General features: G+C 32.6%; 1 protein-coding gene across 1 annotated transcript in view; it reads left to right on the forward strand.

Moving 5' to 3' along the window:
• The first annotated feature begins 783 nt into the window (after positions 1-783).
• Positions 784-25,102, forward strand: part of LOC140446630 (uncharacterized) — a 66,278-nt gene continuing 41,959 nt past the window's right edge. The window contains exons 1-2 of the mRNA XM_072539214.1: positions 784-948; positions 18,896-18,963. Of these exons, the coding sequence (XP_072395315.1) occupies positions 916-948; positions 18,896-18,963 (101 nt within the window). The 5' untranslated portion in view covers positions 784-915. The remainder of the gene's footprint in view (positions 949-18,895; positions 18,964-25,102) is intronic.

A 25,102-nucleotide genomic window follows, 5' to 3' on the forward strand; every position in this document is an offset into this window, starting at 1 on the left:
AAAGTTTGTAAGTTCTGGACTTTTAACCTTACGTTTTCTAGTGAAATGAATACATTTACTTTTATTGTAATAAAACTTCATTTCCGATTTTATTTGTCTACAAATGGTTTCTCTTTTAATTGTTATAATTGCAATATTCTTTACCACTTCTGGCATCGTTTGTTGTGTTACAAATAAGTCGATGATTAATATTTGGTTAAGGATAGATGTTTCCCCTATATACAGGCGAATTTTTTATATTGCACGAATGTGTTTTGCTCAGTTAATAATTTGTTTAAATATCTTAATCACTCTTCCTTTATTATTATTGGTTATCAATAACATTTACTCTTCTATTCTTATAAGCTGCGACAATGAGGGTGTATTTTTTATATCGAAATGTAGTTTTTTGATAGAAGTCATCTTTTTCTTCGGAGGAGCGTCTTCTCTTGGCGCATACACAAAAAGGCTCATCGCTCTTTCAAATCTCATGAGTAATATATTAATAATCTTTTCATTGGCATACTCAATATCTACATGATTATATGTGAATATATGAACCTAAGGTCTCTATACATTGGCCTCTTTTTTATCATATTGTATCATAAACTCGTAAGAATATTTATTTATTCTCCAATATTCTTCGTATTATTATTGGTAAAACCAAATCTCTTGTCATTTAAATACAAGAGTATTCTAACGATTTAATCTCATTTAATTTCCTTTTACCAAGAATCGACATAATCGTTACATCTCACAACACGAAGACCGTTGACCAACCGACGAAGAGGGCCCAAAATCGTCTTCGTCGAAGCAAGAAGTTAAAAAGGCAGGACGGACATTGCCGCTAGACAGTCAAGTCCATCACGTAATCGGGAGCTTCTTCGTAGTTAGTGGACTGTCACCAGAGGTTAACGTCATCAAGAACGCACAGCGATGGTGTTTGATAGCAAGTGGTTTATTATATTGGTAAGAACTATTTTAGTGAAGTTTAGTGATTTATTGTGATCGTGGTGATGGTACTGCAGTGTGTTTACTTTAGATAGAAATGTATGGAGAACAATTTTATTTTTAAGAAAAAGCTGCGTAACTTTCAAACTATGTAGAATCATCAGATATCAAATCTTTACATTTATTTCGTAAAAATAATAAATTTTTCTTAAAAATAAAATGTTTTCTTCTATACGTGAAACTTTTAATTTTTAATTGAAGTTTTCCATATTAAGTATGAGTTATCTAATCGTGATATAGAATTAATATTTTGCAATTTTATCCACAATTCAAAATATTTTTTTTTGAATTCCTTTATGTTTTTTCAACTTCATTTCCATACTAATTATCCATAATATTATTTTTTGATGTATATCATTGAGTGTCAATAGAAATAAGCAAAACTAAAATTTTGTAATATTTAATTTTGGTTCTAAATCGGTTTTAAGGCAAGTAAAATTTTATGTCATTCAATTTGAACATTTTTGAGATTAGTACATAAAAATGATTTTTTTTATATTCTTAAACTCTTTGACTCCCATTCGAGCAAAGAAGTTGAAATCGTATTATTTTTCCATCACATTGTTCTTTATTCTATGTAGAATTTTTTATAAATAACTATTTTACTTAAAAAGAGATATAAAAATATTTCATACGATTCAAACTGAAGAATATTTATTATGGTACAATAATTTTTTCGTTTTTAACACTTTTAACAGTATAAATACAAGAATTACAAAGATGTATAATAGTGCAGTCATTGAAGCGAAAAATACGGTCTTACCTTCGAATTTTTTTACTATGAACCGATTTGCATGAAATTTTGGAAGTAGGCTCATCTTACCCTTAACTTCAAAAGTGAAGATGATCTGAACTCCGCCTACTATTTTTAAGGGGTGTGAACAACCACTTAATAGAAAAATTGACATTGAGCCATTTTGTCGCTAGAAAACATGTCTAATAGTAAGTGGTGAAATTGTAAAGTGTTTTATAACACAATTACCTCATACTAAAATCATTTTCAACCCCTTGAAAATCTTACAACCTTTGTAAACAAACTCTAAATTGAAAAAATCACAAAAAAATACTTTGGTATGACATAAAAAGACGTAAGTATAGAGTAAGTAATACTTTATATTCTCTATAATAATTATCAAATTTTTAACCCTCTTTCAATCCCTGAAAACTACCTCTTGATAAAAAATTGTTAAAAATTTTTTTTGATAAAATTAAAAGGATTTAAATATTATTCTACACTCTCGAAAATAATTATCATATTCTTAAGCTTTTCTACCCTTAAAACTGCCCCTAAATTAAAATAGTAAATATATATGATTTCATATTTAAAAATAATTTCATTTAGAGTAAAAAATTGCCATTTATTGAATAAAATATTTACAAATTATATAAAATTGTACTATTATTATTAAAATATAATATTAATATTAATCTCAATGTCGGAGTCGCTGTCACATTCAATATCTTCTGGCTGAATTGGAGATATATTTTGGCAGTTATCTCTACTGCACGTTCCACAGGTACTATTACAAAACAGACCAACTCTTCTGCATCCACAAGACGCTCCACATCCTTTTTTGCAGTTGCAAAAAATTAGTTTCAGGAGTTCTTGTGGTGCGGGTGGATCTACAGACTTAAGTGGATTTAATAAACCGTCAACCGTCAAAACCGATGAAAAACGTGAAAAAATTGCGAATTTTCAATTGCCAATAACTTGAAAAGTATTGGATTTTTGAAAAACTTTATACACAATTTTTTGTTTAAAATTAGGCCTTCTATCGATATCCGAGGGTATTTTGAAAAAAAAAGTTCACCCCAAGATGGCAACCACCCCCAGGGTGGTTGCGGGGTTCAAATCATTTTCACTTTTAAAGTTAAGGGTAAGATGAACCTAATTCCAAAATTGTATGCAATTCGGTTCACAGTAAAAAAATTCGGAGCAATAATGCTTCAATGACTGCACTATAAAGCAGAAATAAATGTTATACATTTAAATTTAAAAAAAATCATTATTATATATACAATAATTGCTATCTAACAATATAATCAAGTAACTATAACAATACCTTATTCACTAAAAAATATTATTTTGCAAACCTAGTCTGGGGAAATAAGATTTCTCTCGGAACTGTGACTAATCCAGATATCTGACAATTTATTTAGGTATTGTCTCCTTCTTATAGTGTCCTGCACCTATAGTGCGTTGGAGAATTATTTTAAGGCCAGTCTTTTGCGGCATGCAAAAGATCGCCAGTGGTATTTATGCCTGTTCAGTTCTTTATGTTCCGTAGCCATGACATTTGTTTGCGACCTACTCCTCTCTTGCCTTCAATCTTTCCCTGGATGATTAGTTGAAGGATTGCGTATTTTTTTCCTCTCAGAATATGGTCGAGGTATCCAATTTTTCATACCTTGATCAAATTGAGTAGTTCTCTCTCAGTATTTGCCTCTTTTAAGACTTCCTCGTTTCTCACCCTATCTGTCCATGGTATGCAGAACATTCTTCGCAATGTCCACATTTCGAAGACCTCCAACTTATTAATGGAAGGTACTTTTCGTCCATGTTTCCATGCCATATAACAATATGAACCATACATTTAACCATCCTGTAGTGGAGATTGAAGGAAAGATTGCGGTTACATAGTAGTGGTTTAAATTTTTGATAAAAGCTTGTCTTGCTTGTTCGGTACGGCATTTTATTTCTTGTTGAGGATCCCATTGGTCATTCATCATCAATCCCAAGTATTTAAATGTTTTCAATTGATCGATTGGAGCATTATCTACTAGCAGTTATATTCTTTAAAGTGCGTTTTTTCTTATTGCCATGCATTTAGTTTTTCCAGCATTTATCTTCAAGCCATATATTTTTCCTACGGTGTTTATTTTATTTAACATCAACTGCATATTATGTTCGTTGTCTGTTATTATCGCGGTGTCGTCGGCGTAACGAATGTTGTTTATCGGGAACCCGTTTACCTTTATTCCACACTCAGAGCCTTCCAATGCCTCTGCAAAAATGGTCTCCACATAGAGATTAAAGAGCATAGAAGACAAAGTACACCCCTGTCGCACCCCTCTTAAAATATCCTCCCTTAGTTATTACCTATATAAAGAAAACCTATATGTTTTCCTCATAAATTTCGGCGTCTTTTTTTAATTATTTACAATTTAGTATAAATAATGCCATTTTTTAATGCCAATATTTAAGGTAAAATTACAAAACTTTATCTTTTAAAACATAAAAAAAGCTGTAAAATGGCAATTTTTTAAAAGTCGTAAAATTAATTTGTTGCTTCAAAACCTGCAAAATAAGACAAAAACGTTATTTGTTTATAACTATTGTGAAAATCAACCTAGGCATTTGTTATTCCGCCCAAAGTTGGTTATTGTGGTCTTTAATAAGCCCTCAAACTTTCATATCGATTCATTAATTAGTTTAAAATGTATTGTATTTGTTTATTAGTCAGAAAATAATGAAGATATAATAATTCTACGCAAACTAAATGAAAGCTTAAGAGTTAAACTATTAATATACACCAAAAATGAACAAAATTAATTTTTTACAACGCAATACCTTTTACAAAATTACGGTTATTTTTGATTTATAAACATTTAGAATATCTTTTAAACTATTGCTCAAAGATAAAATCTTTTTTATATTCGAAATGCTGACATTTTTACACGAATTTAAAAAAAAAGTTGTTCTACGATAATTTCGGGCAAAGTTCGTTTTTTTTAATTCACAGCTAATTTGTTTATAACAATTAGGAACACAATTTTAGGCATTTATAAGTAAAGGATTCGTAGTCTTTGTACAAAAAGTTGCACTATAATAGGATCCTCTGTGAACTGACAAAAATATGGTTTAAATTAAGACTAATAGTGGCAAGTAGAGGGAGAACCCACAAATCTACGCGTTAAAAAAATGAAAACGCATCTTCAAACTGTTACAATTATTTATCTCCGGATCTACTCGACGGATTTTAATTTTTCTTTTTTAATTTGTATCTACTCTTTGCGTACGTTACAAATGTGTAATTTGTTTATAAATTAATTAACTAATAAACAGTGTAATTTGTTTAAACAATTTATAAAAAAAAATTCTCCCAAAAATCAATATTTTTTGTAATGTCAGTGTTAACTATAGGAAAAGTTAAAATACACTTTCTTTAATACATAATTTAATATTACTTATTGAACTGCCAACAAATCTATGTTTAATACATAACTACTACGATAACGTTATTTATACAGGGTGTCCAACAACTCTCCTGGCAAACGAAAACCGGAGATTCCTCAGATAATTTTAAGTCAATTTAACCCAATTCACCTAGTTCGAATTTGCTTCCTAAGGGAGCTAAAGCTTCTTGAAGATGGCGCCTTGTAATTAGCTTTTTTAATACCTCCAGAGCGCTTCTATTAAGAGAAATGAAAACTGATGCTATTATTTATCCTCCAGAGTTAAACCGATTTTATAAATTGCTAATTTCTAGTACCGAAAATAGGCGTTCGTTGTGGGTAGGTCAACGGTTATTTTAACGCTTTCTTTTTTTGTCAAAGGTGCTCCTACTATAAGTCAATAGGATACACCGTTGTCCAGAAAAATCGATTTGAAAAAGTCATGAAAGTTAAATTAATATTTTTTGCACTAGTTGGCTTTGACCTGTCAACAGAAGTATAACCTACGTTTTTCATTGTCGAATTGTGGTAGTTTTTTAAAGTTTATCTTTTAGTTTTTTATTCTGTGGCATTCAAATATAACAATTTCAATTCAACAAAAATGCTTTAGTTTATGGCGAAATAAGGTATAACGCTCGAGCGGCACAACGTAGATACTCTGAAAAATTTCCCAATTGTGGTTCCACTAACTCAATATTTACAGCTCTTCATCGAAGACTCTGCCATGTATCACACAATTTTAAAATCTTCCGTAGGAAATATTTTAAACAACAAAAATGTATATCCTTTTTATTTTACAAAGATAAAAGTACTGCTACAAGGAGATTTTCCTGCTCGTGAAGAATTCTCTAGATGGTTACAAAATCAAAATGATAATTTTTTCAGGTACATTTTGTTTTCGACCAAGCTTAATTCACAAAAAATGGAATATTTAGTGTGCGCAATGCACTATATAATTCGTATGTTGGTGACAATTCCCACGTTGTACAAGAATTTAAGCATCAGCATAGGTTTAGCATAAACATCTTAATAGTAGTTAACGATTATCAACTTGGGCCTGTACAATTGCCTCATTATCATCATAAGTGGCTCGACAATCCGTGGTGGATGTTGGCCTGCTCACAAGCCATAGTCCATTTTCATTTACGGCCCCAAAAATCTTTCTAAGAATTTTTCTCTCAAAAATGTCAAGAAGTCTTTCATCATTTTGGTCTGATAAGGTCCACGTTTCAGCCCCATATATAATTAAAGCCCCATGTACAATTTCCTGCTCGTTTAAATAGTACTGATTATTTTCATTTCCTGTAAAAGTTTTATCTAATTCATTAAATGATGTGCCTTTAAATATTCGGCAAAACTTATGGTTTCTACTGGCCGGCTGTCTGGCCCACTTTAGCAGAAATGTATGAGACTTTCTTGATAACAACTACAAATACCACTGGATTGTAAGAGGCGGCCCAGTTGACGGATTGGCGGATTGTTGAGGTTGGCCCAAAAAACGAAAAATTTTTAAATCGATTTTTCTAGTAAATTGTATATCCTATCGACTTAAAATAGAAGGACCTTTTAGTATTAGAATACTTGAAAATTTAATACCTAATATAGTATAACGAATGCTCAAAATTTAAAGACAAAAAAGTTATGCATTAAAATAACCGTTGAGCTACTCAAAACGGACGCTTATGATCGGTACTACAAATTCGCAATTGATAGAATGGATTCAACTCTGGTTGATTAATAATCGTAGTTTTCGTTTTTCTAACTAGAAGAGTTTTTAAGGTTAAAAAGAAACTAATTACAAGGCGCCATCTTCAAAGAGCTCTAGCTCCCTTAAAAAGCAGACAGACTTCGTTTGTCTGCTTTGGAGAGTTTCTGGACACCATGTATACAGTGATGAGTGTCTTAAGAACCGGCAAAATAACGCAAAAGATAGAAAACATAACACGTTGTGAAATAAAAAGAGATGAAAGTAGTAGAGGTGGGAAATTATCGATAGAAACCTCTAATTTACATTAAATTACATTAGGACTATCGATAGTTTCCCACCTTTAGACGTTAGCTTATGAGCTAGTTGACTTCAGTCATAATATTACAAGTACGACGTCGAATATTTACATTTTTTAAATTTCGCATAAAGTAAAAACTGATTGAAGGCAATAAAGCAAATGTAAGTAAACAGTTTAATTAGTAGTAATTTGATAATTAATTCTGTTTTGACGAATACAGAATAACACGCTATGATAATTCTGTATTGAGAAGAGTGTATGCGACGTCTCAAATCATAGTTTATTATTGATCAATACTTTAATTTTGGATAAAAAAATACTCCTACTTAAACTGTTTTTACTTACATTACGTGATACGTATTACTATGACTCAAGTCAACAAGCTCATAAGCTAACGTCTAAAGGTGGGAAATTTTCGATAATTCTAATGAAATGTAAAGTAAATTATAGGTTAATATCGATAATTTCTCACCTCTACTACTTTCATCTTTTTATTTCACAACGTATTATGTTTTCTATCTTTTGCGTTATTTTGCCGGTTCTTAAGGCACTCATCCCTGTATAAATAATTAATATACAGACAATTTACAATTAATTACAAATTTTTCATTTTATTCCTGCAGATTTATAAATGTTTTCAATGGTGTAAATCTTATGGTAATGATATAACAACCTATAGAGGGCGATACCTGTTCAGCTGTACGAAGCGAAGTAGAAATAATCATATATTATTTAATTTCGGCATTAATCAATAAAAATCGGTTAGATTTCAATAGACAAACATATTATATTCTTAGATAAATAATTTATATTGAGAAAATTAAAATTAAAATATGTCAATAAAAAAATTATTTACAATTTATAATTTACAGTAAGAATGTGTACAATGAAAAAGCTATTTAAAATAATTTTAAATACAATTTTTTTACGTCACAGACCTACAAAATTCAATACTTCGCTACTCAGTAACTAACGGTACTTCGTATTATTCGTTTGTGATGATAGATGATTGCGAAATTCAATAGATTCATTTATAATTCAGTTGAATACATTGACACATTTATTATACTCATAATATTATTAATCGAGATGAATGGATCTGGCAATGTGAAAATATATATTATAAAATAAAGTAACAATAAAGAACTCTTGAGCAAAATGAATTTATCTAATAGGTAATTATACCGAGAAATTAAACGAATTCCATTTTTCCTAAGTCGTGTCTCCTACTTTACGAATTCTTCTGATTACAGTAATTATTCTTCTCCAGTTTATTGTCTACAGAGTTTTAATAAGTTGCAACCACACCAATCTTTTTGATTTCTCAGGTAGGAGATTCTATATTTGTATTTTTCCTTCCATAATCAATTATTATTCCTTCTTATAAAGAGGCTCCTTAGGTCAGTTTTCTCTTCGATATTAGCCTCCTACATTGGACTACCAAATATCTTCTGCAATTCTGCTAGTGTGTTCGTTCCACTCCTGTTTACATTTTATTACCCATGTATTTATATCTTCTGAATGTCAGTATAGGTCTAATTTGCTGTTTTATCTTTGCTTTTGTATCTTGTCTAGATGCTTGTTCTTCCAGACTGTTTTGTATCTGTATCTGTATCTATTCTCAGGCATTTAAACTATCTTTTTTGCCTTATCATTTTCCTGTCGATGTCGATTTTACGTCGTAGTGGGTATTTCGATGTACGTTAATCTTTGGAGATCATATTCGGTCGTCTGCATAGCATATCATTCGGATTACCTTGTTTTCCATTCTGTAAGCATGACTTTGATGTACTGCTTGTATTATTTTATGTATTATTACATTTCATATTTCTCCCCATCTGGTCTAAAGTATCAACGCTTCCTTAGTCTCATTATAAAAAAGATTGGTATGTGATTTATTTTTGTATTCGTCGCTTACATCATCAGAATGCTGGGTTAATAGAAAGAGAAGTATCTTTGTAAGCTTCTGACGTGTTACATAAGAAAGAAGAGTAACTGGTGAGTTTCCGGATTTTGGATCTGAAAATGTAAACATATTTGAATACAATTGTCTTCCTTCTGTTTTCTTAAGTTTTCTTAAAAGGTGCCAACTAAAGTCAGACCGAAGTTTTTGTGGAGATCTTCTGCAAGCTCTACAGAAGAGTAAAATGTGTCCGTCGTTACGTTACGTCTAGAGTTTTCAATCAGAGACAGCAATCTTTTTACTATTCCTTGTGGACCCCCAGATGCTGGTGTGCTTGCTGCCTTCATATTTTCCTGCTTAAACCTCCATACGCAAAACATAACGAGTTGAACAATCTGCAAGTATTTGAATAAGAACACCATATTTACCAGGCTTTTCCTTCATGAAAATTTTGAACATACATCTGTCCCGACATAAAGATAACATTTCGTTTATTAGACCGTTCATACCTGGTGTAAAATATTTCAAAAATGTATCGTTCAGCAAATCGAATATATTACGTAAGGGTGCAAACTTATCTGCCTATTTCCTCTCGGCTCTGGGGTTCTATCGTCAAATATTAAAATTTTTCTCACTTCTCGAAATCGACTAATCGAGGCAATATACGATTTCCGAAGTGGAAATTGAAACGTCAATAAACGTATTTTAACCTTTAATTGTGGCTTATTCCCAGTTAAATAGTAATTAATATACGATGATCTGCCTAATTTTTTGACCACAAACCCTGATAATCCAAGTTGGTGTCATCATTTGCTCTCATCAAATCGAAAATACTGGGTAAGGCTAAATCTCGTTATTATCTGTTGTTGGCACGTTTATACGTTCAGCTTCTTCATTGGTATGCCGCACAAGATTTTGCAGTTTTTCCGGAGTAAAGAATTTTTGAAACGACTGTAATATATTTTCTACTTTGCCTTTGTGTCGAAGTCCTGGTTATTCACGAAAAATGTTTGGTACAGCTCGCCGCATAGGGAGTGGTGAGTGGGCTAGGTAGATTATTCCTGACTTTGATTTATATTAATGTGGCGTGTCACAGTTTTCATCAATTGTGTCGAAACTGGAACTATCCTCAGTTGAATTTTCAATGTCATCGTCTTCGCTGAACACTTCAATATGGTCTTCGTTTTCACTCACGTCTGAGTCACTGTTGCCGGAACTAATGTCTGACAGAACCTCAAAATCAAAGAGGTTTTCCACCACTTGTTCCAATTCTTTTTGCGTTAAATATTTATTTATTTTCAGTTTTCTTTTCACATACACACTATATACGAAAAATGATTCAAACTGCGCTAAACCAACGGCTAAACAAAACAGAAGCGCGAGACAACAACCTAACACGGCAGAGGCAGTTCAAATACTGTAAGCTGCAAAATATAATTTCAACGTAACTGTTTACTCGTATTTACGACGTTGTCAGTTGTAAACTACCGAGCGGTCTAGATAACTGTCAATCAGTGGCGCACCCAGGGGGGTTTTGGGGGTTAACCCCCCACCCCAGGGCACTATTCCAACGCTGTTACTCACAAATTTTAAGGCCTCAAAATGGAAGTAGCATAAAAAAATTTTGGTAACCAATCAAACCCCCCCCCCCCACAGGAAAATTCATGGTGCGCTACTCTGTTATAGTAAGCGCTCCATAATGGACCAAGGGGGGTTATATATAGTCCACCGTAAAATTTTTATAAATGTAAGAGGAAATGAATTAAATTATAAAAATGCTAATTAAGGCATCTAATAGCGCAGTAGTATCCCGACAACTACTAATTATTTGAGATTTCTAATAACAAAGGTATTAGGAAATCGTATATAATGCAATGTTGTGCATACTTTTTACTCACCCTTGGCCCTTCTAAGGTAAATAGATATATCTATTTTAGGTACTGGATTGAAGACATCTCCGTCTTGAATGCGGTCGAAAGCCTTTTTTGACTATTTGCGCATTTAAAAGGTTTAGAACGCGTATCAAATATTTTCTACAAACAAAATCTGTGCCAAAACAGAGCTCTAGAAAAGTTCATTACGCAATGTCTTCAGTCCACTTCACCAAATTTCCATAATCACTTGGAACGTTCTGTTAAGAGCGTGTTATTTTTAAGAGGAACGGTCCTTAAGCAGGGAAGCTTATAGATAAGATCCTGTTTAGACAATATCAACTGTACCGTTCAATTTTCTTCGTGTAGGTGATGAGAACGGTAAAGCAAGACAAAGGTCCAGACGAATTACCGGCTGAACTTATGAAGTTAATGTGTAAGTGAGCACAGTGGAGTTCAACGCTGTATACGATTCAGGTAACATTCCAGAGGAATGGCTGTTGTCAACATTTGTAGCACTGTCAAAGAAACTATCTGCAAAAACATGCGAGCAATTCCGGACCATAAGCCTTCATATGTAACGCACTTTTTTAGTCACACCTGACAGGATTAAAAAAAATGCAAAGAAAATGTAGGAGAATTGCAGTTTGGATTTCGAAATTGCATGGGTACACTAGAAGCACTTTTCACTTTACAAGTCCTGCATTTGCTTTATAACTACGCCAAAGCGATTGCAATTTTCAGCTGAAATTACAACTAAAAGTCAAGTTCCTAAAATATTATGCGTATCCTGTATTACTATATGGATGTGAAACTTGATAAGTCAACCTAATAAGGTTGACCTTAACCTATTAAGGTTATTAGCGGTAAGGTAACAGTTTACCTTTACACTTTGCTTAGTAAATTAAAGTCTTTTAATAACAAAAGTAGGTTATCTATAGTGTTTTTTGAATTTAAAATGTCTTTAAGATTGTTTAGTAAATGGTATTTAATTCTGTGACGATTGAACTTTTCGCACTTTTCCACTAGCACATGTTTCGCCAAAAGGGGTGAACCGCACTCATCACAAATTGGGCGTTCTTCTTTCTTTAACAAATGTCATGAGAAAACTGGGTATGTCCAACTTAAACGGGAAATAATTATTTGCTTTCATCTGGATACCTCGGGTGGTTGCCATGGTCCAATCTTATTTTTTATCTCCTGAAGCTTTGATGGTGTGGATTTCCATTTATTGTTCCAGTTCTCGAACAGGTGCTATATGAAGTAGCTTTTTAGATCCAAACTTACAGATTTGGGTAATATGGGGATACCGTTGTCATTTACAGCTGCATTTTTACAACTTTTTGGCATTTTTGTCTGCTGCTTCGTTACCTGCTATTTCAGTGATGAGATCCAGAGAAGCTTGATACTTGTATCTTTAGTATGCAATTTATTTGGTTCTTCCTTTATTAGTAAAGCTAATGGATGCTGCGTGTATATTTTTCTGATTATTTGTAGTGATGACATAGAATCTGTCACGATTAATATTTTGTTCATTTTTTTTGCATTTGCGTGTAGTATCGCTTGGTAGATTGCATAGAGTTCTCCTGTTAATATGGTTGCAGTATCTGAAATTGTAATGTTTGAGAATCTCTGTACTGTCAATTATTGCCACTACGACTCCATTTTCAGTTTTAGACTGATCTGTATGGTATACTGTGTAATCTTTTTTTTGTATACCACCTGTAAGGTGTTTGTATACTGTTATCCGGTCACAAATAACCAATTATCAGTTATTTTCTGACCTAACTTGATAAATAACAAATACGTAAATCTCAGAGCTTACTCTATGACTTACTCTTATTTTTTCTATCAATTGATGCACTACATTTAACATGCAAAAACATCACAGCACCTAAAGGAAAAGGTAAAGGAAAACTATCGCAACCTATCAAATATGAAACTGCCATTAGACAAGGAGATTCGCTGAGCCCATTAATATTTAATCTGATAATGGATGAAATCATAAAGAAAGTTAAAAAAAGAAGAGGATATAGAATGGGAGAAAAGGGAATAAGGATAATATGCTACACCGACGACGCCATAATATCAGCCGAAAATGAAGATGACCTACACAGATTAATTAAAGAATTCGAAGATACGGCGCTCATATACAACATGGAGATCTCAACAGAGAAAACTAAAGCGATAGTCATATCAGCGGAATCAAGACGATGTAAACTAGTCGTAAATAACAAAATAATAGAACAAGTGATGGAAACTGAATACTTGGGAATAAAACTGTCAAGCTACGGAAAAGTGGAAGAAGTACAAAAACAAGTGAACATGGCAAATAGAGCAGCAGGTTGTCTCAACAACACAATTTCGAGAAACAAATACCTCACAACGGAAACGAAAACCAGGATATATAAATCAACAATAAGACCGATAATGACGTACACAGTGAAAACAAGAGCAGATACGACGAAAACACAAAGACTACTGGAAACAATAGAAATGAAAGTCTTACGAAGAATAACAAACCAAACTCTACGAGACAGAGTAAGAAGTGAAGAAATACGAGCGAGATGTGGTATAGAGAAAATAAACGCGTGGACCGAAAGAAGAAAAGTGGAATGGAATCAACACATCGAAAGAATAACAGAAAATAGAATAGTACGAATAGCAAGAGACAAATCGCCAAATGGAAGAAGATCATGGGGACGACCGAGGAAAAGATGATCAGACAACGTCAATTGAGGCTAAAAACCGAAGTAAAACAGGCATTAAGCCTATTTATAAAGTAGGAAGAGGAAGAAGAACATCACAGCACTATACTCTGCTTTTTACACTAAACTGTTACACATTTACACTAACTAATGGTTTTGTCCTTATGAGTCTTCTCTTTAGTTTAGTGTTGTCAAGAAACTGGATTACCTCGACATTCACATGACTATGCAGCCTCTGTTCGTTTTCATACCCAGGTCCTGGTGGAGGTTGCTGTTACGGATACACCAAGGAGCATCAACAATGTTCCTCAGTATTTTGTTTTGAAATTTCTGGATAATAGTATGTAAATTACTAGCTTTGGTACAGACCTAGAGTTGGCACCCATATACCCATACTGGCCTCAGTACTTGCTTGTAAATGGATAGTTTATTATGTATGTGCCAATACAATTTCTTATATCTAATATCAAGCTCCCCCTCTTTTCTTTTTGACATAGACTTACCAGCGCAGCGTCTAGGGTGATGCTTAAGTATTTTGCTGATGTTGCATAAGGGACTTGGATATCATTTATTCTAACGGAAAAATTTTCTATTTTTTTATTTGTAAAGTTAATGTGTGTAGATTTAGTCTCATTAAATTTTATTCGCGATTTTCTGGTCCAGGTATGTATTTTATTTACTGATAGTTGCAACTTATTAGTCGCTTCTTTACTAGTATTTTCTATCGCTAGTATGGCTGTATCATCCGCGAAGGGGGTAATAGTGTTTTGTTCTGGCTCTGAAATGTCACACGTATACAATAGGTACAGGACCGAACCTAATACACTCCCCTATGGCGCGCTAGCTTTGATCTCTCTTAAGTAGATGTACACTTCTTCTTGTTTTACTCTGAAATATCTATTCGCAATGTATGATTCTAAGATTTCTAAATACTGTCTAGGTATAAATATTCCTAGTTTATAGTTTAAACCCTCATGCCAGACTTTATTAAACGCCTGTGCTACATCTAAGATGATTGTAGAGCAGACTTTCTTTTGTTATAATGTTTTTTCTATTATATTCGTTATTCTGTGAACTTGATCTATAGTGAAATGTTTATTTCTGAAGCCAAATTGATGATTTGGTATAAGATTTTTTCTTTCTATTATTGGTTTTAATATTTTTAAAAGAAGTTTTTCAAATAGTTTTGACATCACCGGAAGTGATATTGGTCGATAGTATGTCACTTCATTAGGAGGTTTACCTGGTTTGGCGGTCATAATGCCTTCGGCTACTTCCTGGGAGTCTGGAAACATATCTCAATCTAAAAGCAGCATTTATTAGGTGTGTCAATTTAACTATGGCTTTTCTTGGTAGATTTTTTAATAGTTCTCCTGTTATGAGATCACATCCTGGAGCTTTCTTAGGATTTATATTCTCTTTTACCTCTGTTCATACTTCTCTATGTGATGTTAACGTTATTCTTTCTTCATTTTGTAATGGTTCTTCGCATCTCAGTTCTTCACCATCATTGTCGGGTTTGAACGTGCTTTCTAAATGATCTACAAATCGTTCTGCTTTCTGTTCGTTACTTCTAGCCCAGTTGCCGTTTTCCAACTCGATAGAAGGAGAATGAATAATTGATCTCTTCATTCGTTTCGCTGCCTTCCATAACGAATAATCTGTGTTCTTGTTAGCTGTTAAATTACTTAAAAAGGAATTAATTGTTGAATTTTTTATATTCTGTATCTCCCTTTTTAGTTTTTGTGTAGCATTATTTAGACTAGTTTTGTCTCGTGGTGCCATTTTGTTCTTAACTTCATTTTTTTTACTATAAGTTCTCTGATTTCTTTTGGATAGTTGTTCCCTTTTGTTCTAGAAGTTATTGTGGAAGTATTTTCTCAAGCTTCCTGTTGGATATTTTTTATAAAAACTTCTAATTCGTCATCAAGTTCCCTCGTGTTTCTCAATGGCACAGAAAGATTAATTTTGTGTTCAAGGTTTATTTTGAAGCTCTCACAGTCAATTTTTTTATTAGTCAATATTGAATTGAACTCTTTTTTGATCACTGTATTCATAGTTAAAATTATCGGTAAGTGATAGAAGTTCATATGTAATCTTAATGGGAGTTAATTAGATCTCTGAAGAGTTGTATGATAAGGTTAGGGTTGGTGCTACTTTTTTGGAATTGTAATAGAATGCAATTGACTGTTGGAATTTTTATGTCCAATGTGAAGATAAAGATATATTTTTGTATTGATATATAAGGGAGGAAACTGCTTGTAGTTAAGTAGGTTCATTGCATGATAAATTCTGCGGAAATATGAGAGATTGAACTTTGAAGAGTCATTAGCCATAAATATGTCTAAAATGTTATTTATTGGATAAAGTGAAACTTGAACTCTTAATCCTTCAAATGGTTCTTTTTAAATTGCTTATTGTTTATAAACAAAACCCCGGTTAAATAAAAAAAGGCTAACTCGGGTTTTGAGAGACGTAGGACAATATGTTTTTTGTTGAATTCGTGATAAAATGCCAACATGGCGAATAAAAAAAATTGACTTCCTACATTGTATTGCTTCCAAGTTATTTTAATTGTTTATACCTAAGCTTAAAATCATAGTACTTTCGCAGACTTATTTTACAAGATTTATCATAAACTTTTTATTCGTTAAATGAGTTAATTCAATTAGACTTTTTCTTTAATTTGGTGCTTTCAGAATTCATGTAGACCCAATAGTGTACTCACAATAACGTTGTAGATAAAAGATTTTTGAGGTAAACAATTTAAATTTTGCAATAACTATTAGGTGAGACTTCTTAGATTTTTAAAGCTAAATATTTGTGATATTTTCCGCATTCTCACGCGAAATCAAAGTTGTATGTGCATTTTTAGAAAAGTTATTAATACATTTTAAAAAATTGACTTTTGAAGCTATTTTTGCAATAATTAAGCACATTAACAAAAATATCTTTACAAACACTCATGTTAAAGGATTTTTTATGCTTTTTTAGGGAAACTTGTGTACTTTTCCATATAATTTACCTGTCTTCACTTTCAGTATTTAAAATCAAATAGCAATCTTACATTGCTTAGATATTGTTTATAAGTAAAAAACGACATTCAATCTTTTGCATATCTTCTTTATTACATATGTACCACCAAATTTATTAAAAGCAATTATTAGATACCTGTATCAACGAGAGTCATGAGAAAATCGTTAGTTTCCTCGTCTATTTATGCGACCTCCTGCTTGTCATTTCATCTTTTTTTCGAAGAACCGAAACGAGTACAAATAACTTATTTCTTGCGTTACACCATAAAAATCAACTTTACAGAAAATAATTACTTTTTCATATAAACTTCTTAACCATCATAGCTTTAATGCCGACCCTTGCATAAAAAACTAAAATACTTTGTATATAACCGTTATTTCAACGTTTCGTGTCTATTGCAGCGTAAACTATTCCGCTGCATTGAATACTTCTTTAAGTGGTTTTGTACATAGTTACCATCTTATCTTAATAAAAATCTAGCAAAAACTAAATTCCATATATTCAAATAACTGTGCTTGATTTTCATGATAATAATTCAAACTATTTAGCTAGCTAACTATCTAGTTTACCACCTACCTATTTATGTTAATTATGTCCAAATTGAGCCACACAACGGTACCATTGAATTTGTGTAGCTGGTGTCGAGGTTTTTATGGTAAATTTGCCGTTTTAGCAAACATGAATATTTGCTGGTTACCTACTTTTAAACATGTTTACCAAAATTGTTATAGAGAAGTAGGAACATGCCATTTTTAAATTAATTTTAATCTAATTCTTGTTAATTTTTAAATCTTTCTGTATTTTAGAATAATAATCATATCCATATTTGAATCTGAATTTTATTCAATCATAAAAATGACAAAGAGTCAGCAAAACATATAATCCTTAACCCTTTATTGCACGAATTTATTTTATTTTATTTTTTGACAAAATAAAATGTCATACATAGCTGAACCATTGTTGCTAGTATGGAAACCACGTATCGCAGTAAAATATTTCTCGTTTAAAGGCACCTTAAGTTTGATTGCTTTTTCCTAAAATTTTATTAGTGTCTTGGCGGTCCGCGCAAAAAGGTGTAAGGGAGAAATCTGAGTTTTTTGATGAATTCTTTCTCAGAAAATTAATTCAAAAATATTTTGCTTTAAATCAGTCGTGTATTGTTCATGTGATAATAAAGAAGAAAAGTGATAGAAAACAGCCAAAGTTCATCGTTTTGTTCGTCTTGCTAGATTATAGTTATCACAAAGTAAACTCTTCTCTGATTTTGTACAACTGTAAGAAGTTAATCATTCTGGCTTTTGCAAATCTTTTATAGTTTCATCTATTTTGTAATCGTCGTTCATGCTTTATCATTATCATAATTTGCGTGACAATTCTTTGTGGATCTAGGCATGCTTGCAGAGAAGTCGCCTCTCCCGTCGATTCCTAAAGTAGAACAATTTCTAGAAATAATTTAAAACGATATAAAAAAACAAAAGCTCCTAAGTACACACTATCCTAGTTGGAAAAAATTCCTAGATGTTGCCGTGCATTGAGACGTGTTCATTTTCCTGGTAAAATTATCATTATTGATAATGAAAAGTATTTTTGGAGATGGCCATGCTAGGGATTAGTTTGAGAGACAGGATTCGAAATATCGACATTCGTAAAAGAACAAAGATTATTGATGTAGCAGAACGTATAGCAAGGCTCAAGTGGCAATGGGTCGGACATGTTGCCCGGACAATCCCGAAAAATGGACACAGAGATTAACAAACTGGAGCCAAGAGAGAACAGGCGAGGAGTAGGCAGACCACAAAAGAGGTGGCAGATGAGTAGAAATCAATGGAAGCAAATAGAAGAGGCCTATGTCCAGCAGTGGACGAATACAGGCTGAAGAAGAAGAAGATGTAATGTAAATGCCAAATAAAATATAAAATTCGTTAAGCCGGCCCTTTTTACTATTTACCTGACAAGGCAAATCCATTTATGGCTTCGTATATATAAGCGGGATACTTTTAAATTCTGCATAATTCAGTTCTTATAATTGTGAATAAACTTTACCTCGGTTAACCCAGGGGCTTGGATAACTTGACTGTTATAATCTGGGATAATCGCGAGTTTACTGTATCTATATTTTATTAGTTTCATTTTTATCAAATAAACTTTTTGTCTCATTTAAAGTTTCATTTTATAATCGTTATGAAATGGTTCATTTTATTTCAGATATTTTTATTGGTTGAAGTCTGCAGTAGACCACAATTGAACGATAATGCAGCTCCACCGTCAGTAGAGTAAGTATTTTTTTCAATCTAATTGCCTGAAATTAGTGTTAATTCTTACTAATATTATAACATTTCTGTGTTTATGTGTCACCAAAGTGTTCTGTTAGTTTGGAAGACTAACTTGAGATCAGAATATCGATAAATTATTTGGTAAACTAAGAAATTAAACTGCTGATACTGTATTTAAAAGTATAAAGAATAAACTTATTTTAAATTTAAAATACATTTTAAAAAGCATTTTAAATTTAAAATACATTTTAGTTGCTATCATCAAGTTCTCGTAGACACTTCGTCTCAGGACCAGCAACTTCATGTAGAGTCGTACGTTGCCATGTTATCATATCCACTGGTAACTTTAACATCCTAATATATAAGACTAAATAATGTAAACTAAATTGTAACATATAACTTTTAACGGGTTTTACCCAGATATTTAGTGGCTCAAAAGATCTACACCTAGACACTGATGATGGAATATGGATTCCGAAAACGTTTTGTCTTCATGACATAGTCCGTTTGGGTTTTTTAATTTATATACCTTTTATAAAGTTTTTTAACAAAAATTTTTTGTGATACATGGTATACAGCCAGCTACAGGAACTTAGTTTCCTTGTTGATTTGAAAAAGCATCACTAGAGCTTGCATGAGGCAGGCAAGATAAATGAGAGTCAACAAAAATCATTTTCTATAAAAAATGGATCGAATGGCGAATGACTTTAATAATTTGATGTATTTAGTACTCAGAAAATTGCTTATTTAAGCTTATCCGCAATTCTATGAATATTTCTTGGGATAAAATGGTGGCGCAAGTACGTGCAAGACGTACTACAAGCTAAACTAAGAGCTAGAATCTCCAATGCAAAGAAAGAAAAAGGAGTTAAAGAGGAAAGGTTTAAAGTAGCAGCGTTGAAGAACCCTGGATAGCTAAGAGATTCGAGGAAAGTCTCGAAAGCAAGCTGAAAGGCTGCACGGATGTTATAGTTGAAGATATTAACAACTATTGGAGGCAGTGTAGAGCCATATTGGAAGAAGTGGCAACTGAAGTTATCGGAAAGCAAAAAGGTAAAAAATTAAGGTCAGACTGGTACGATGAGGAATGCGCACAAGCAACGCAAAGAAAAAATCAGGCATATAGAAGACTCCAAGGGCGAAGAACGAGACAAACAAAGGAAGAGTATAGGCAGCTGAGACGAGAAGAAAAACAAATACTTAAAAAAAAGAAGAAAGAACATATAGAGAGCCAACTAAAAGAACTAGAGAACTATAAGGCACAAGCAGAAACGCGAAAGTTCGACAAGAGGATTAACCAGAACAGGAAAGAATTTAAACCTAGATTATCAATCGTTAGAAATAAAACAGGGGAGATCATTGGTGATCAGGACCAGATTTTAGAAAGATGGGCAGAAAACTTCGAGTAAAGGCTAAATATAAGAGGTGAGACAGGGCTCCACGAATCAGAAATCCAACTCGAGGACATTGACGACGAAAGAGAGAAATATAACATCCTAACAAAGGTAGAAGTCATCCAAGCTATACAAAAATTGAAAGAAAACAAAGCTCATGGGGCAGATGGCATTCCTTCAGAACTTTTAAAGCATGGCAAAAAAACCTGACATACTGTATATGTAGACTGGTAGAACTGATCTGGAAGCAAATAAAGTTGCCAGAAGACTGGAATGTAGGTATAATTGTACCTATTTACAGGAAAGGAGATCAAACAATATGTGACAACTATAGAGGAATAATCCTCCTAAACGTAACATACAAAATATTGGCATATATTCTTTACGACCGACTATCGGGATATTGTGAAAACATAATAGGTAAATATCAGTGTGGGTTTCGTAAATAAAGATCAACGACCGATCAAATATTCCTTCTAAGGCAAGCTCTGGAAAAAACATATGAGTATGGCATTGATACTCATCACCTGTTAGTTGATTTTAAATGTGCTTATGATAGTGTTGAAAGAAACGCACTGTACAAGACCATGATAGAATTCAGTATACCAGTACACTTAATAAAATTGGTGAAAGCGACCCTCTCAAGAGTCGAATGTAAAGTTAGAGTGCAAAACGGAGTTTCCAGAACGTTCTAGTCTCAGATAGGACTTAGACAAGGAGGCCTATCATGCCTTCCATTTAATATTAGATATATAGAGCAAGCGATAAGAGAATCTGGAATAACAACCAGAGGAGCTATTATTAATCGCAGCGTACAATTACTAGCGTACGCCGATGACATTGACATTATTTCAAGAAGAAAGGCGGACGTGGTTGAATCATTCAAGGCGCTTGAAGCAGAAACAAAAAGAATGGGACTAGAGGTTAACACTGGTAAGACGAAGTATATGAAAGTATCAAATTATATACAAGCAGCACAATCCGAATATCTAACGATCAGAACTTAAGATTAGAAATTAATCAGAATAATGCAGTAAGTGCAAAAATTAACAGACGGATATATCTGGCAAATTGAGAATATTATGGATTAAAAAAATTTTTAACAACAAACCTAGTTACAAAAAGAACGATACTAGTGATATTCATAACTCTTATCAAGGCCCATTTTCACCTACGCGTCGGAAATATGGACGATGACAAAGAGCGATGAAGAACGTTTAAGATGCTTTGAACGTAAAATCCTCCGGCATACCTATGGAGGAGTACAGAAGGATGGGTTATGGTGTAGAAGCTATAATTTCGAACTTTACCGCCTGCATTACAAACTTGATATTATTAGGTCCATCAAAATAAACCGGCTGCGGTGATTAGGTCACATAGAGAAAATGAATGAGATGGAGCCCACCAAAACATATTTATAACTAAAGAATAGATGGAGTGAGAAGGAGAGGCAGACCCAGAGCACGATTTAAGGATCAGGTGGAGGAAGACTTGAGAATGTTGGGAGTACGAAACTGGAAAGCCAAGGCGAAGAATAGGAGAGAATGGAGACTTATCCTTGAGCAGGCCAAGACCCACCATGATGATGATAAAGTGGTGGTGTTTTATTCATATTTGTCAAATCTACGTTCTATTAACGCTACAAAACAATAATATGCCGAGTCCTCACATATGGGTCAGAGACCTGGACTCTAATTAAAAGTAATGAAAACATGTTGGGATGTTTCGAAAGAAAAGTATTAAGGTGAATCTATGGAGCAGTCAATGAGATTGGAGTGTGGAGAAGATGATACAACTTCGAACTTTATAGAATATACCAGGAACCAGATATCGTTAAACATATTAAGATAGGACGTCTAAATGGAACAAACTGACCCAGCTAGAAAATCGCTCCTTGGGAGACCCATTTGCCAAAGAAAAAAAGAAAGACCCAGAACAAGGTTCCTTGCTGCCATCGATAAAGACACGAGAAATATGGGAATACCTGTTTGGTGAAGGAAGGCGATGGATAGGGACGATTGGAGAGAAATTCTTGAGGAGGCTATGACCCACGTAGGGTTGTAAAGCCAGAAGATAATGATGACGTTTTGTCAACGCTAATGGTATGGTAATCATAATGCGATTACTGGAAATTTGAATACAGGATACATGCATAAATTCATGTCGACACCGAGCACTAACTTTTAGACCTTTTTGAAGTTATGCGATTTACTTTTCTTACACCATTTGGCACGTGCCGTTTATTGAGCAATTATATCCACAAAACACCAACACAAAATGCCCATGAAAAATGATAAGTATGCGAATGTAATTAATGTGCAAGCATGTTTTAATCCGATAGTAAAATAAGTTCCTTGCAATAAATAACGTCCTTATGAGAAAAAAACTACAGTCACGATTAAATTTTAAAAATTAAAAATTAGCTAAATGAGCAAAAAACAGTGTCTTTGGCAGTCACTGTAACTACTATCTAACAATTTTTTTAGGTTCTATATGGGTAGAATAACAAAAGTGATGCAAATTAATCCAAATTTTTTTCAATTACTTTTATTTATTACTAATTTAAGTGAAAAATGGCTGATTTCTAGAATTTTCGTCTAGAAGTTAAAACTATTATGCCCAATCAAATCACTGAAAAAAGAATCGCTTGGTTCATTAAAAACCTAAAATTAGCTGTGGTAAAATTTTTTTGGTAGCTACTACTCCACTCGTCAGGGACGAAAATGCCACTGAACCTCTAAAAATCATACAATCAAGCTGAATTTTGCAGATAATATTAATTTTAGTGCACCAAAAAGATGCAAAAAAGTTTACCACTTTTACCTCTGGGCTTCATCCTAAACCCCCCCCCCCATAGGGGGTAAAAACGCAAAAAAACGATTTAACAAGAATCTATAAACCGTAGAAAAAAATGTTTTAAATAAAAAATGTAGCTGAGATAATTACAAACAAAAATGTTAATAAACAATTTTCGTGTAGAATGAACCGTTCTCTTAAACGTTGTAAACTAATGTTTACAACGAAGTACTGGGATTTTACCCTTTTCCTTTGATTCATTAAAAAGTTTCTTCTAGAGATAAAGATTAAAAAAAATTTAATTTGTTTATCCAAAGTTGCGAAAATTAACAATTTGTTGCAACGCTATAAAACAGAAAATAATAAAACTAGAACAATTCTATGACGATTAAATGAAAGAAGAGTTGTTCTATCAAATAAAATCGTGAAAATAACATAAAATTAGTTTTTAACTTTTTTACAAATTTTAGTATTTTTCATCTGATAAATAAATTATATAACTTTTTTGTATTGACACAGAGTTTCAAGTTTTTTTATTCAAAAGCCTGGTATTTTCACGCGAATTTAAAAAAAATTATCCTACGACCCTTTGGAACGATATGAGACCTTTTTCGTCAAAAATTCAACACCGCTTCATTTATTAAGGAACAAAAAAAGTATTTAATAATACAGCATTCACGTTTACTCATGAATATAATGAGTATAAGAGATATATTATAAGAGTAATTTTAGTTCGGCTAATGGATTAAGTCCACAGTCAAAAGAAACCAACAGCACACACACGCATACCTTAAATACCCTTAGCAAAGCTTCTGTTATTGAACAAGCGTCTGGGAGTATAGAGGGAGAATTATGAATGGAAAGCAATGAAAAGTGAAATTACAACTTCAACTTTAAATAGTAATTTTGTTACAACTTGTAATATCTCGAAAACTATTTAACATAAATAAATATATTTTTTTAATTTGTATTAGCTTTTATGTACCTACTATACAAATATGTAATTACCTTTTTATTTACATTGCAAATTAACGAATTAATTTGCCATTTAGTTCAAACTTCCGCTGAAAATTAATTTTTCTACTCATTGTAAATAATGTACATACTATTTTTGTGCCAAAGTTTTGTTTAATTTATGCGAATTATTTGAGTTCCATCTAATTTGTTTATTGAAAATTATCGGTAAAATTTAAGAATAAAAACGACGATTTTTAAATAAGAAGGAGAGTACATTTAAACGAAATATAAATTTAAAATGTTTATAATATCTAATAATTATATGTAATATTATTGTAAATATACGTTTTTACACTGCAAAAATTGAAAATGCGTTGTTCAAAATTCCAAAAACTAAATTTTGTTTATTATATTCCAATCGTTGTGCTATGAGTATAAAAAAATTCAACTTTAAGGACTAGAATGTTTATTTATTTAATTACCTCAAAAAGGCTTTCAAATCTAGAGACTTAAAAGTTATCATCCCAATGATACAACACAAGATACACTATTATAAATATAATAATAAATAAAATAAAAATACTAACAGTTTAAAATTCCATTCCATCCTATGGCTCTAAAGCCCAATTCCAGCCCTAGTCTCCTCTCCATTTATTACAGTCTGTAGCCATTCTCCTCCACGGTCGACTGCCAAGGAAATTTCTGGCGTCTTCATCCACGTCATCCTCTTATTGGTTTCTTGGTCATCGAATAGGTCTCTTCCCCTGCAATCTTGCATTCAACAGTGTTTTTTCCTTCAAAGCACATCCATAGCTCACTATTGATCGTATTCTGGTGTTGTAGATTCAGATTGTAGATTATCGTCGATCAGTAATTTAATTAATCTTATTTTATGGAAACTTAGTAAATACTCTATACTAATTGGAAAATATACTTGTTTTTGTTGTAGACTGTAATATAATTGGTTTATGTATCTCTCGTTAATTTTGCAT

This window comes from Diabrotica undecimpunctata, chromosome 7 (assembly GCF_040954645.1).
Source record: "Diabrotica undecimpunctata isolate CICGRU chromosome 7, icDiaUnde3, whole genome shotgun sequence".
In the NCBI taxonomy this organism is placed as follows: domain Eukaryota; kingdom Metazoa; phylum Arthropoda; class Insecta; order Coleoptera; family Chrysomelidae; genus Diabrotica; species Diabrotica undecimpunctata.